Here is a 14,525-nt window from a genome sequence, read left to right on the forward strand (position 1 = left end):
AATAGTTTAAAAAAAGCAGTCCTCCTGAACAGAACGCCTACCAGATGCTAGCACTTTGTTTAGGCTGATCTGCTGAAAAACGGGAGAGCATGCTTTTAATAGTTGTGTGAAGAAGGACACTTGCGGTGTCTGGATCTGTGATCAAAAGCTCTACCTGCCAACATGCCCTCTTCTAAGTGACTACTCAAGAATAGCAACCCTGTTCTCTTTTTTTATCGCAGGAATTTCTCAAATTTGAAATCCTTGTAGATCTTAGAAGTTGCTCTCTGTCTAACCTTCTATTCTGCTGAATTATTTGACCAGGGTCAAGGCAAAATGGGTTTTGATGGCCAAGGCACAGATCTTTATTACTGTACGTCTGACACTCCCCATCATATGTGATCCCATCCTATAGTAGGACAACCACAGGCTGCGAGCTCCCTGTGTACATTGTAGTATGAAACCAATGGCTTGCAGGTTCATATCCCTATTCTTCTATGCTTGAATATTTGATCTTTCTCCTCTTTCACTTTTGGGGAAATGCAAGAATGGGAAGGATCATTTTTGGCTGGCTGGATGAATGTGAGCACTGCGAATTCCAGCACAGCAAAAATTCATTTCCTGAACCCACAAGCCTTCCCGTTTTCTCTATGCAGCTCCGCAGGGGAAGCAAGGGGAAAATAATGCCATGGATTCCACTATAGTTTTAAAAAATGGAGGATTAATGCAAACAGGGTGTCTTCTGCTTACACACAACAAAGGTGCCCTTTGAATAGGCAAATCTATCACGTTTCTTTACACTCACTTTCTGCCATTGAAATTTTTCCCACCCCATCTCCATATCAATGGCAAAATCCTATTTTAAAAAACGTGCATGAAAAAAATTCCTACGTATTTCTTCTCATAGACACATCTTTGCATCTTTTTTTTTTATTATTATTATTATTAACTATAACAAAAAAAAATCATATACATAAAACATATACGCTTACAACACAATAACAGTGTTCCCCACCACCATATACGGGACCTCTTGCCATATTCTTCTTTTTCTTCTTCTTCTTCTTCTTCTCATTCTTCTTCTTCTATTGTCCTCCTCTCCAGAACTGCATAGATTCTTGATTTGGAGCTCTCCCTTTTCCCCTTATTAACACATATTCCAAAAATTTACCCCATATTACATAAAAATTATTCTTTTTCAACTCTCCTTTCTTCATCTTTAAATTACAAGTTAATTTATCATTTAATGCTATATTCCATATTTCTTTATACCATTCTTTATACCATACTTTGCTTGTTTGTTTAATTTCTCTTCCTTTTTATTTATTTTTTTTTTTAATAAACAAAGAACTTGTGTGTTTGTTTTGGGTTTTTTTTTTCTTTCTTTCTTCCCTTTTTCTAATTATAAGCATGTGTTTTACAAGTATGTGCACACATATATGGGTCAAGGGGGGGGGAAGGAGGAAAAAAAAAGAGAAAGGGGGGGAAGTTTTGGTTATTGTTATTGGTTTGTTTTGTTTTGTTATTGCTCTGGATTGTCCGATTAAGATGGGATTGAACAAATAAAAAAAGGAAGGCATTTGGATATATACATGTGAATAAATATATGATGTGGGGTGAAGGGGAGGTGGAGGTTCGGCTGGGGTCCAGACTGGTGGGAGTGGCGTCTCCCCCCCTCCCAGATCGCGTGTTCAACATTAGTGAGACGCGGGGAAGCTGGAGGGAGGAAAAATGTTTATATGTAGGGAGGAAGGGTAGGGATAGAGAATTAGAAAGAGGTGAATTTAATTTTTTTAGTTGTTTTTGTTTATGTTTTGGGAATTGCACAAAGGGACCAACTAAGAAGCAAAAGATTGAACAGACATGGGGAAAAACATAAGAGTAGCCACTTTAAATGTGAAAGGCCTAGGAGCTGTATTAAAGAGAAGGAAAATAGAATTATTATTAAAAAAAAGTAGAGTTGACATTATCTATCTACAAGAGACACATCAATTAAAGGATGGAGTCAATGAATTGAAATTGCAAAATATACATATATATGAAAAAACCTTTGGGACATCCAAATCTAGAGGGGTAGCAATATTAATATCTAAACATTGTGAATTTATAGTAAAAGAAGTAATAAAAGATAGTAATGGTAGATATTTGATAATCCAAGGGCAAATGGGGGAAGAAGAATACACATTAGTAAATGTGTATGCACCAAATATGAACCAAGGAGAATTTTACAAACATGTTATTAAAGAAATGGAAAAAGTTAGGAAAGGATATGTGATTATGGCAGGAGATTTCAACATGGTCTTAGATAAGTTGAAAGATAAATCTACACATAAAAAAGATGAATTGCATAAAAGGGATACCCCCCTAAGTAAGATAATAAATACTACCGATTTGAAAGATATATGGAGAGAATTGAAGGGAGATGAAAGGAGGTTTACATATTATTCTGCGGTACATAAAAGCTACTCTAGAATAGATTTTATGTTTATATCACAAAATTTAATTTCAAAAGTAGTAGACACAAATATTAATGTGATAAAGATAACAGACCATGCATTGATGGTGATGGAAATAAAAGTGAAGAAAGATTATAGAGAAGCTAGGAGATGGAGGATAGACTCCAATATTCTTCAACATACAGAGGTGATAGACAAAGTCAAGAAAGAATGGTTGGAAATATGGTCATTTAATGAAGCGGGTGGGAATAAAATAGGTGTGTTATGGGACACCATGAAAGCTGTTATGAGAGGAATTGCTATAAGAGAATCTTGTAGATTAAAAAGACTGAGAGAAGGAAATGTAAAAAGGATTGAAGAATCGTTAAAGGATTTAGAAACTAAATATTTTATAGATAGAGACAATAAAAAATTATTAGAGATACAAGCTAAAAGAAAGGAATTGGAAAGCTTAGAACTAGAAAAAGTACAGAGGGATCTGATATACACTAAAAGGAATTTTTTTGAACATAGTAATAAAAATTCAAAACTTTTAGCTAGAATGGTTCATACCAAAAGAACAAAAAACAACATTGGTGTGATTAAAGATAAAACAGGAAAAAATTGCAGTTTAATGAAAGAAAAATTAAAGATTATACAAGATTTTTATCAAAATTTATATAAAAGTAATAGCGCAGCAAAAGAAGATATAGAAACTTATATTAAAGAAAACGTTAAGAGTGAAATATCAGAGAACGATAAAAAAGACTTAGATAAAGAAATAAAAGAGGAAGAGATTATAGAGATAATTAATAAACTAAAATATGGTAAAACCCCAGGTTTTGATGGACTAGGTCCGGAATACTATAAAACCTTTAAATCAATATTGATCCCTAAATTAAAAGTGCTTTATAATGAAATCTTGGAAGGAGAGAGGATACCAGATTCATGGAAACATTCATTGATAACTCTTATCCCAAAACCTAATAAAGATCTAACAGACCCAAGTTCATATAGGCCTATTTCTTTACTAAATCAGGATGCAAAGATATTTACAGCAATACTTGCAAATAGAATTAATAAATTTATTATAAAATATATCAAAGAGGATCAGAATGGTTTCTTGAAAGGTAGGCAAATGGAAAACTTAACAAGGAGGGTTTTGAATATTATACACAATATAGAAAAAAATAAACTGAAGGCAGGCATTTTATCATTAGATATATTTAAAGCATTTGACTGTGTGGAATGGCCAACATTAAAGACTTTGTTAAAGGGTTGGGGTTTTGGAAAAAAGTTTAGGGGGATAATAGATCAATTATATTTAGAGAATACCTCTGTAGCAATAGTTAATGATGGGATGACAGATCAAATAGCTCTTGGCCGAGGTACTAGGCAAGGTTGTCCTCTCTCTCCAGTTCTGTTTTGCCTGGTTATTGAAATGTTAGCAAATGTAATTAGGAACGACGATTTAATTGAAGGTATAGGAGAAAAGAAGACAAAGATTAATTTATTTGCGGATGATTCTTTATTGACAGTGAAAAACCCGTTAGAATGTATAGATAAAATTAAAACACACTTAGAAAAATTTGGAAAAATAACCGGATTAAATATAAACTGGCAAAAATCTGACTTAATGTTGTTTAATTATAGTAGAATAGAACAAGAAAAGTTTACTGAAAAACATGATTTTAAAATATGTAAAACAATTAAATACTTAGGAATAGATTTAGCGAAAAATATTCAAAAGATAAAGGATTATAATTATAACAAACTAAAGGAAGTAATTAATAAGAAACTACAAGAATATGATAAGTTCAAATTATCTTGGTTTGGAAAGATTGCATTGGTAAAAATGAAAATTTTACCAAAAATTAATTTTCTATTCAGAATGTTACCAATGCAGTTAACAGAGGATGAGTTGAAATATTGGCAAGGAATAGTTAACAAATATTGTAATGAAGGGAAGAAATCTAGAATAAATAAAAAGTATTGGTATAAATCAACAAAAAAAGGTGGTATAGGTTTGCCAAATATAAGAAACTATTATTTAGCTAACCAACTGAGGTTTATTGGTGAAATTATATATAATCCGGAAAGGTTAATTTGGTGGGAAATAGAATCATCAGAACTACAAGGAAATATAGAAAAATATTTATTTGTTAAAGGTAAGAAAGATAAAATAAGTCAAGTTAATAATCCCTTTTTAAAGACACTGTTAAATATATGGTATAAGTATAAAAAGAATTTATGTTCATCATACTCTCCATTTAGATTAGTGACAGAAATAGAAGATTTTCCTACCAATATGAAGGTGTATATGGATCTATTTAAAGAAGAAAAAGTGATTAGACTGAAAGATTGGCTGTATAAAATGAGATCGATAGATCAAATGAAACAAGTATTTCAAAACAAGACTATTTCATGGTTGAACTATGCACAACTGGAAAGATGGACTAAGGAATGGGCAAATAAATATAATAAAGGTAGAGAGCACACAAAATTTGAACAATTTTTACTTTCATATGAGGACATTCAGATGACTGACTCAGTAAAAGGTACAGTAAGTAAAATTTATTCACTTTTTAATTTAGAGGAAGAAGAAAGTGAGAAAGAAGGATTGAAAATGGTGTGGGAACAAGATATTGGGAAAAGAATAAATGAAGAAGAATGGAGGAGGATATGGAAAATGAGGATTTTAAGACTGATGTCAGTAAGAATAAAGGAAAATTTTTTTAAACTTAGTTTAAGATGGTATTTAACACCGGTAAAATTAAACAAAATCAACACCAGTCATCCGAATGTCTGTTGGAAATGTGAGAAAGAAGTTGGTACATACTTTCATATGTGGTGGGAATGTGAAAAGGTACAAAGTTTTTGGAGACAAATTTTTAAAGAATTAAGTTGTATCTGTGGAAAAGATATAGAATGTAAGGCTGAGATTGCTTTGTTATCAATATATGAGAATGTGGAATATGACAAAATGATTAAAGAATTGATAACTAATCTAATAACAGCAGCTAGATTGATTATTGCTAGACAGTGGAAATTAAAGACTGAATTACAAATTGAAGAATGGTATAAAGATGCCTACTTTTCTCACCATCCTAACCAGGCTAGATAATGTTCCAGACAGCTGGCCCTACTTTCTTCTTAAACTCTTTGGCCAAAATCCTGTTGTGTTACACAGCCATGTAAGGGCAATTGTGCTAAGCAGTGCTAGATTATTTTGCTGCCCATCTGTTGCCTGAGGGGCGTCCCTTGATTGTACGACGGATCACACAATCCATCGGGCAATGGAGCGTTGGGCAACCAAGAAAACCACTTGGTCGATTGCCTTTACAGGAGTGGGGTGTGTGTGTTCGTTGCACCTGGACTGCCATTTAAACCATGCTGGAATAGTAACCAAATGAATGGGAAGAACACCAACATAATCCAGGTCAATAAGGCCATTTGTCCATCTAGGACATTACTTGTGGTCACTGTCTCTTTGGAATCTCCAGCAGAGAATCTTTTATATCACCTTCTACCTAAGAGCTGCTTTTTCTCAGAAGGTTCAAGGAGAGGAACGTGAGTTCTCCTACACTCCCAAGTTTATAAAAGATACTTCCAGCTATTGTAATGGGAAGAGATTAGACATGCCAAGCACATGCTCTGCCATCAAACTATGTATGCTCTCCTTCAAATGCATATATACCCTGTTTCCCCAAATATAAGACCTAACCTGAAAATAAGCCCTAGTAGGATTTTTCAGGATGCTCGTAATATAAGCCCTACTCCAAAAATAAGCCCCAGTTAAGTGAACCCCTGCCTTCCACCACTGTGCAGCAACCAGAAGATGACATGACTGTATTTGAATAAATGTAGATTGTTGTACATTAAAAAAATAAAACATCCCCTGAAAAAAAGCCCTACTGCATTTTTTGGAGCAAGAATTAATATAAGACCCTGTCTTATTTTCAGGGAAACACGGTAACACAACATGAAACATGGTATACTGTACCATGCATCATTTATATATGTTACTAAATCATTGTGCTCTGAAAGCAAACCAGAAATCCTTTGACAGCACGGAAGCTGAAACCACGAACAACCAACAAACAAGCCACCAGTGAGTGAAGTCTTCCATCTTGGACCTGTAAGTGGAGTAAAGGTCTTCACACTTCCAAGCAACTCTGTGAGACGATAGTGTCCACAACCTAGCTAGGAATCAAAATGCTTACATGTCTATGACCTTTTTCTCAAGCTAGAAAAACCTCTTTGCCCTTTCCGAATCAAACCAAAGTCAAAAAGTGATGCAAAATCTATGCAAACTCCTTTTGCAGGCACACATTATTTGGCTCACACCTTTCTGATTTCATTATTTATGACATGCCACTTGGTATCTATGATACAGTACAACATGGCGCAACATCTGCATTGGTTGGATGTGTAATGTATACAACATAACAGCTTTATAGATTTCACCACCTTTCTGTAGAGAACAAGATTTGTAACATTTTTGCATGTTGAATACATACACAGGGTAATCAGACCGATGGGTTGGAACACCTGGCTGGAGCCAGGAATTTGAATCCCCACTGTGCTTCCCAGGAGAAGATCCAGTTGACATCATGTGGAGCTTCTGTGGGTGATAAGGTTAAGTGTCCAGTCACCTATGGGGCCTTGGGCAAGTTGCAGTATCTCAGGGCACCACCAGAAGCAGGGACTGGCAAAGCACTTTTTAGTAGTTATCTCCTTTAAAAAACCTAGGAATGTCAGCATAAGTTGGAATTGATTTGATGGCATGTAAATATTCTTCATTATTATCCAGTTGCAACAGAGGGCAGAGCTCCTTTGCCTTTAATAATTATATCAAGCTCTTGTTGAACTCGAACTGCTAACATTTCCCCACCACACAAGATGCAAAAGCTTATTTACATCTGGTCATCCTACTATGATGGACACATTTTTCAAGCAGAAGCTAAAAGTCCATGAAATCTCCGTAGCCCTTTAACAAGTAATTCTGCCAGCCCAGCTTGTACTGTTAGATAAAGTCCTTTCATGACCAGGTCATCTGAAACTATTCCAAACTTGAGGAGAGCTGAATGTCAACTGCCTGCTTTTCATACAGTGAATTGCCACAGAATTTAAGCATGGGGTGAGATGGGGGAGCTGGGCCAGATCTTCCAATCACTCCATTCCCAGCCAGGTAACTGAATCGGAGGGTTATGGTTCTTGCCCGGAGCTAATAACCTACACTGGGGCTGAAGATTGCTGTTGTTGTTTGATCCACCCTGCTGCTGCTGTAATGTGCCATCACGTTGCCTCCAACTTATGGCAACCCTATGAATGAGCTATCTCCAGAACGTCCAGACCTGCTCGGCTCTTGCAAATGTCAAGCCTGTGGCTTCCTTTAGGGACTCAGTCCATCTCCTGTTTGGTCTTCCTCTGTTCCTGCTGCCTTCCACCTTTCCCAACATTACTGTCTTTTCCACAGAAAATGTGCCCAAAGCAGGACAGTCTCTGTTTCAAGCGCTTTGCCTCCAGAGATAGTTCAGACTGGATTTGCTCCATGACCCACTAGTTTGTCTTTCTGGCAGTCCAGGGTCTCTGCCAAGCTCTTCTCCTGTACCGTATTTCTAGCTAAAGATTAGGCAGGCATTTTGCCATTCTACAAATACTCCTGACATTCAAACAGCACACATTTGAGCTTCAGAGAAGTGGCAAGGGAAGGAGAAAAGGAGAACCTGTGATCAGTGTAGAAGCAAAGGCTGGGAACTGGAAAAATGTTTGCACATTCAGCTTTGCAGCCCATCAGTGGCAAGCAGGTGCTCAAGAGCCTCCCCTCCCCCACCTCCAGGTCCCAAAGTTATCTACAGGAAGAGATTAATCAGCATGGATTGGCTACTGGTGCACATTTACTGAAACTGCTGTCAACTGAGGAAGTGCATGCACCTCTGTCTTTAACAAGCATGGAAAATGGTCCAAAAGATAAAATACTTGTCCATTTTGAAAATGTTGAGAAGAAAAGTTCTGAAATTATTGCACACAAAAGACTAGCTAACAACACCCTTAGCACAACAATACATCCACAACAAAAAAACACCCTGATCACCATAATCACCCAATCTCCTCAAAAGGACAAAAGCTGATCCCACAGCTATACTCAACTATCCCACAAACTGCACCAGAATACAGACAGAGTTCTGACTCCTGTCCTCTAAAGATGCCGGCCACAGAGACTGGTGAAATGTTAGGAAGAAAAACCTTCAGAACACGGCCAGCCCAAAAAAACTACAACCATCGTTCTGAAATTGACTTGCCTCATAGACAAGAACAAATGGGAGGAATTGGAGTGAAAGGCACATTCATGCACAGCAATGTGGATGGAGTTCTGGCCAAAACTTAAATGTGGCAGCTGGAACATTCTGCACAGGTTCAGTTAAACCCCACAGGTCCGAATCACAAACACTAAGAAGAAAATTTTCGATTTACCAGTCCCTGCAAAAGGCATTTTTATTCTCTTTGCGCATCAGCAAAATAATTTTCCTTTTAATTTTTTTAAAAAATGCAACAATAAATGAATGAGATACAACCAGAAATCCTTGTTTTACATTAAATCAGGGTGGACTTGGTTTAAATCAGAATTTAAATTTTAAAAACTGGGTGTTTTTTTTTTTTGATGATTTGATCATTGATTTTTTGATCCACCCTGAATTAAATCAAATATCAGGTTTTGAAAGCTGTATAATAAAGCAAATGCTCCTCTAATTCAGTGGTTTCCAACTTTGGGTAACCCAGGTGTTCTTGGACTGCAACTCCCAGAAACCCCGGGCAGCACAGCTGGTGGTGAAGGCTTCTGGGAAGCGCAGTCCAAGAACCCCTGCATTACTCAAGGCTGAGAACCACTGCTCGGATTCAATCAGCACCTTTGTAGTTCATGGGGCAATGGACACAGACTGAAGTTCATGTCAACTCACCAGAAAACCTAATGTTTTCCATTGGCTTCGGAGTCCAATCCAGGCATTGCCCACATACTTATTACTATCTTTTACTCTTGTTCTTTCTGCGTAGAGCTCACGGTGATGTACCTCGTTCTCATCCAACTAATGTGATTCTCACAACAACCTTGTTAGGCGGATTAGGCCAAGAGAGCATTCAGACTTGGATCTCCCCAAGTAATTCCTTGACATTCTAAACACTATACTGCATGTTAATACCCATCTTTACAACTACATACAGAGCAAAAAAAGTGTTGTTTGTGCTGAAATGAAAACTCAGAATGCTGAATTCTGCTCTTAGTACCAAATGTTATTGCTTAGCTGACTTCACTGTAATTTTAAGGAACTGTGTATATAGTTTGTTAAAAAAACAGATCTAAATGCTATACCAGGGGGAAAAGGGCAGATACTTGCAAGCCATGTTTTCCCCATCTTTACTGTGCCTCAATTGGTCTGGCCTTCTAAGTGCTGGGAGACCTTCTCATTCCTCCGTCAGGCTTCTGAGATTTCATCATGCATGCTTTGAAGATTATCTCTGCAAGAGTAAGAACTTGGAATTGGCTCTCTGTCAACTTGTGCTCCCGGATTGGTGCCGCAGTCACAGTTGCATGAAGCAGAAGACTCTATACACATTCAGGGCTGCGATAACCGCAGCTGGCGACTGTTAGCAACGCTGAGATGAGCTTGGCCCCATACCCTCGGAAAGCAGCAAAAAGGGAGAAAGCAGCCTGGATACGCCAAGGAAGTGCCACGAGCACAGGCTCCAAAATGGTGTGAATGAGACCTGCTTGGGTCAGCATTAGTGTTTGTAACTAAATTTCTCCAAGATTCTTTATGCTGACAGTTCTTTTTTCCACTTGCTATTGAACTGACTGCGGTCGAATGCTAAGAATACAAAAATCGTGACTACAGAAGAACGACACAACATTAGCCTTGACAATGAAGAAACTGAAATAGTTAAGATTTTGTATACTTCGGTTCCATCGTCAACCCTAATGGAGACTTGAGCCAAAAAAAAAAAAAAAATTAGAAGAAGGCTGAGACTTAGGAAGAGCAGCATCTCTTTCATACCGATTTCTGTACAGCACTTCGAAATTTAGAAGAAGAAATCAGTACAGCAAGATTGTGGTTTAAACTGAGCATAAGTTTCACTACTTCAGCTACGGTGATGCTCTACTCTCTGTCCTCTGCTGTAGTTATCTATAAGAATATTAGCAATGAAGCCATTATATAAAATAGACGCCTTGTTGTTGCAAAACGAAAAAAAGCTTTCAACCAGATCTGCCAGCATCAAAATTCTGACCCATTAAAACAACTCACAGTGTTTTCCTACAGCTCTGGTTTAATAATAATATAACGATCTTAGAATTCCAGAGCTGGAAGGGACCCTGTGGATCACCAGCCCCAGTTAAGGAGGCAAACGTTGGGATTCAAACTCCCAACCAAATATTTAAACCACTGAGCAGTATGGTGAGTGTCCTTTAACACGCCTTAGCTTTCTGTAAATTAAATACAGAAACAATTTTAAAAAAACATGCTTGTAAAACTTCCCTGTCTTTTGCCTGCTGGTGCATCTTAGCTGATACTGATTTACAATAACTCGGTGAAACCAATAACCAACAGACTGGGAGAAGTTTATCCAAAAAACGTTACAAAAGCAGTTTGGGGCAAGAAATGCATTTTCTGAGAGGGAGTTGTTCTTATGGCCCTTGAAATAATCACAGAATCATAGAAAAGTGAAGTTGGACGGGACCTACAAGGCCATCAAGTCCAACTCCCTGCTCAACGCAGGAATACAATCAAAGCATATCTGCCAGGTGATGATCTAGGTTTTCTCTTGGATGCCTCCAGTGTTGGAGTGCTCACCAACTCCAGAGGCAACTGGTTCCACTGTTGTACTGCTCTAACAATCAGGAAGTTTTTTTCTTGATATTCAACCGAAATCTGGCTTCCTTTAACTTGAGCCTCTTGTTGCGTGTCCTGCACGCTGAGATGATCAAGAACAGATCCTGCCCCTCCTCTGTAGGGCAGCCTTTCAAATATTTGAAAAACGCTATCCTATCACCCCTTAGTCTTCTAATGTAGAAAGCACCACAAGGCTGCACTCTTGTGCCTGGATTTATCTGAAGGTAAGCTCAAGGAACTCTGCAGGACTAAGTTCTGAGCAGACTTATATAGGGTTGCAAAATAAAACTTTTGCCGGGGGGGGGGAACATGTTGCCTACACATTAATAGGCCACCCACAGTACTTAAAGTACCAAACCTAAAAATAAACCCATCTGTGGGACTCTTCCCCACCATGTCCAAAATCAGTGCAGGTTTAAAGGCACCCTTGCAGAAGTTGCCTACCTAAAAGGCCATGGGGTTCAGATTTACGCCGCTCGGAGCTCCTGCCTTGTTCCTTTCGTTTCTTGCTTCCTCTGAGACTGCCAAACCGCTTCATGGGCTACACCAGGTGTAAACACCTGCAGCCGTCCGTCATGCCCTTGTGTCAGAGGGCGAATCCGTTCCACAGGTGGAGTGGAGGGCGAGGGGGACAGACGCCAGCTCAAGTTGTCGACACAGGGAGCAGCGGAGCAAAAACAGGTAAATAAATCCAAAAAGGCAAAAGTGTGCAACAAGCGATGCAGCAACTTTGCTAAAGGCAAGGAATAAAATCTCCTCCAAACCAGAGTTTCTCAGGCCAGAGAGATCTCTCTCTGCCTTCAAAATTGAAAGCTGCTTCAAGAGAATGACAGCGCTCCTCATGTACAGTAAGGAACAAGCTATACTCTGCTGGGATCCGCTGATATCCAGAGCAGCTGAACGCTGCTGTCCAGCTTAGAGCAGGAATACTTAAGAAGTAAAAAAAGAAAAGGGGGGGGGGGAAACAGAGCAGCAGAGGCTTTTTCCCAGGGCTGAGCAAAAATCTTGTTTTCTAACCAAGACGTTCAAAAGGATTGTGTGACCGAACGATGCGGCGTTTGCCTCTTTTTAAATAAAACACTGCCTAGGCAAAAAAAAAAAAAAAAAGTGGGCACGAGATCCTTGGAGGTAATGGCCATGTGCAGTCCAGCGTGATATCTCTTTAAAAAAGACTGTAAAAGGAAACCACCCCAGAGCAGACAATTCTTGGCACCCATTGGCCAGAGCCACGCTCCCATTATGACATCACACAACTATTTTGATTCATGTCTCTTAGGTCGCTTGCTGACAACCTGCATCTTGCCAACTCCCCTTGCAGGACTCAGCCACGAGCTATGATTACCCTGCCAGCTTCATGAGAAGCAGGTGGATCCGTTCTTGGAAACTTCGCATGGGGAAAAAGGCAAGTCCCCAGGAATGTTTTGCTGCCTCTCCTCACATGTCTGCAAAAGCACTTGCACATGAATAGCTGGATGTTTCCACAAATGTCTTGAATATCAAGGAGTTTATCAGTCCATCTATTGGGATGAGCAGATTTCCAGTTTACTAAAGCCACTTAATTTTTTACAACATCCACCAACTCGAGTGCTCCATTCTCTGTGTACTCTAGCACAGTGGTTCTTAACGTGGGCGGTAATGCCCCCCAGGGGGCGATTTCATTTTTCAGGGGGGCGGTAGAACGAAAAGGGGCGGCGTGGGGGCGCTGGAGCAGAAGGGGGGCGGTAGGGGGGCGCTGGAGCAAGCCAAACCTGTGAAGATGGCTGCAGCCTTTTTACAGTGTGCATGAATATATATTTTCCTACAATTTTAATTTAGTTTCAGACTTTTTGTCTTGAAATTTTTAGTTCCTGCATTTGTTTTTATGCCCTTTTTATATTTCTTTTTGCGTCTTAAAATTCACTTGCAACTAAATCATTAAATGTTACTTTTTTGAGGGCATTTCATTTTCTTGGAATTTAATTTTGTTTTCAGGGGTCATTGGATTTAAGTGTCTTAAATAAATAAATAAATAAATAAATAAATAAATAAATAAATAAATAAATAAATAAATAAATAAGATATCGTCACCGCGGGGAGGGGGGCGATGATAACTTCCTCAATGGCTCAAGGGGGCGTTTCTTTCAAAAAGGTTAAGAACCACTGCTCTAGCATGAAGGAATTCTGGGCCCAGGAACTACTTCTGAGTAATAGCTTCAGAAAAGGGAAAAGTCCTTTTTGGGGACAATGATACCAATGGATGCGATGGATTCTGGGAGACAGGGTGGATAAAAATGATTTGTTAAAAAAATCCAATGGATTTAAATCATGATTTAAGTTTCTAAAAACATTTTTAATTCAAATTGTGAAAAAAAATATCCATATTTGAAGGGGGGGATTTAACTCAAATCAAATCCACCTTTGCTGGGAATCAGTTCCAAAATGCAAGCGAGAACTCTCCCATCTCTGAACGCTGGTCACAATTTCTTCCATACAAAAATCCATTCCTCAAGCTACTTCATTTTTTGGAGAAAAAAAATTAAGGGTGGGAAAGGAGGCAATTTCCCTTTTTTTGTGTGTTCTTAAACAGCTTGGAGCCAGAAATCCATGGTGATCTGCGATAAATCACAGGGAGAGCCAGATCTGCTGCACTACATAACTTTTAAAAGCAAACTCGTAAGGCAGTGATCAAACAGGAAACAACGCATATGCATAACTAATGCAGCATACTGAATGAGTCACGCCCCTGCAAAGACATGCCACTGCATGGTCATATGAACTTTTGTTATTAATAAAAACACTTATATGCACTGTTTTGAGTAAAGAGAACCACATAAATTATCTGAGTGATCCTTTCAGCAGGCTGGTGTCAGGCAGATGGATGCTGTTCTTCTCACACTAAAGATTTTGGGAGCTAATGCTGACAGGGGATGACTGGGGCTTCCCTAAGACTTAGATATATACAATACGTACATCAAAATGCATTCAGCTGCAGAACACATGCTGCTTAAAAATGGAAAAGGCTGTTGCTGATGAAGATGTCCGGAAATACAAATTAGTAAGCTGAAATAGCATTAAAAGATACTAAAGGCTTTAAAAATTAGAGGGTTTAAATATTAGAAGGCTGTGGAAGTGAGAACAACTAGACTGAGGCTATCCTACCTCCGGCATATCGCAGGAAGACAAGACTGAGCGGAAGGGCAAGGCTATGAAAAGTGGCTGGCAGAAGGAGAAGAGGAGGAGTAAA

The 14,525-nt window shown here is 38.5% G+C and overlaps 1 protein-coding gene across 6 annotated transcripts in view; it reads right to left on the reverse strand.

Moving 5' to 3' along the window:
* The window catches only part of PRKAG2 (protein kinase AMP-activated non-catalytic subunit gamma 2), a 178,203-nt gene that overhangs the window by 89,503 nt on the left and 74,175 nt on the right, over window positions 1–14,525 (reverse strand). For 2 of the 6 annotated variants that reach the window (XM_078378502.1, XM_020779762.3), the window contains exon 1: window positions 11,747–12,885. The exons of the other annotated variants lie outside the window; for them this stretch is intronic. Coding sequence is in view for 1 of the 2 variants with exons in the window: in XM_020779762.3 (XP_020635421.2) it covers window positions 11,747–11,840 (94 nt within the window). In the remaining variant the exon portion in view is untranslated. Of the gene's footprint in view, window positions 1–11,746; window positions 12,886–14,525 lie in introns of those variants that run through there. 6 annotated transcript variants of the gene reach the window in all.

Source organism: Pogona vitticeps, chromosome 6 (genome assembly GCF_051106095.1).
Source record: "Pogona vitticeps strain Pit_001003342236 chromosome 6, PviZW2.1, whole genome shotgun sequence".
Lineage (NCBI taxonomy): Eukaryota > Metazoa > Chordata > Lepidosauria > Squamata > Agamidae > Pogona > Pogona vitticeps.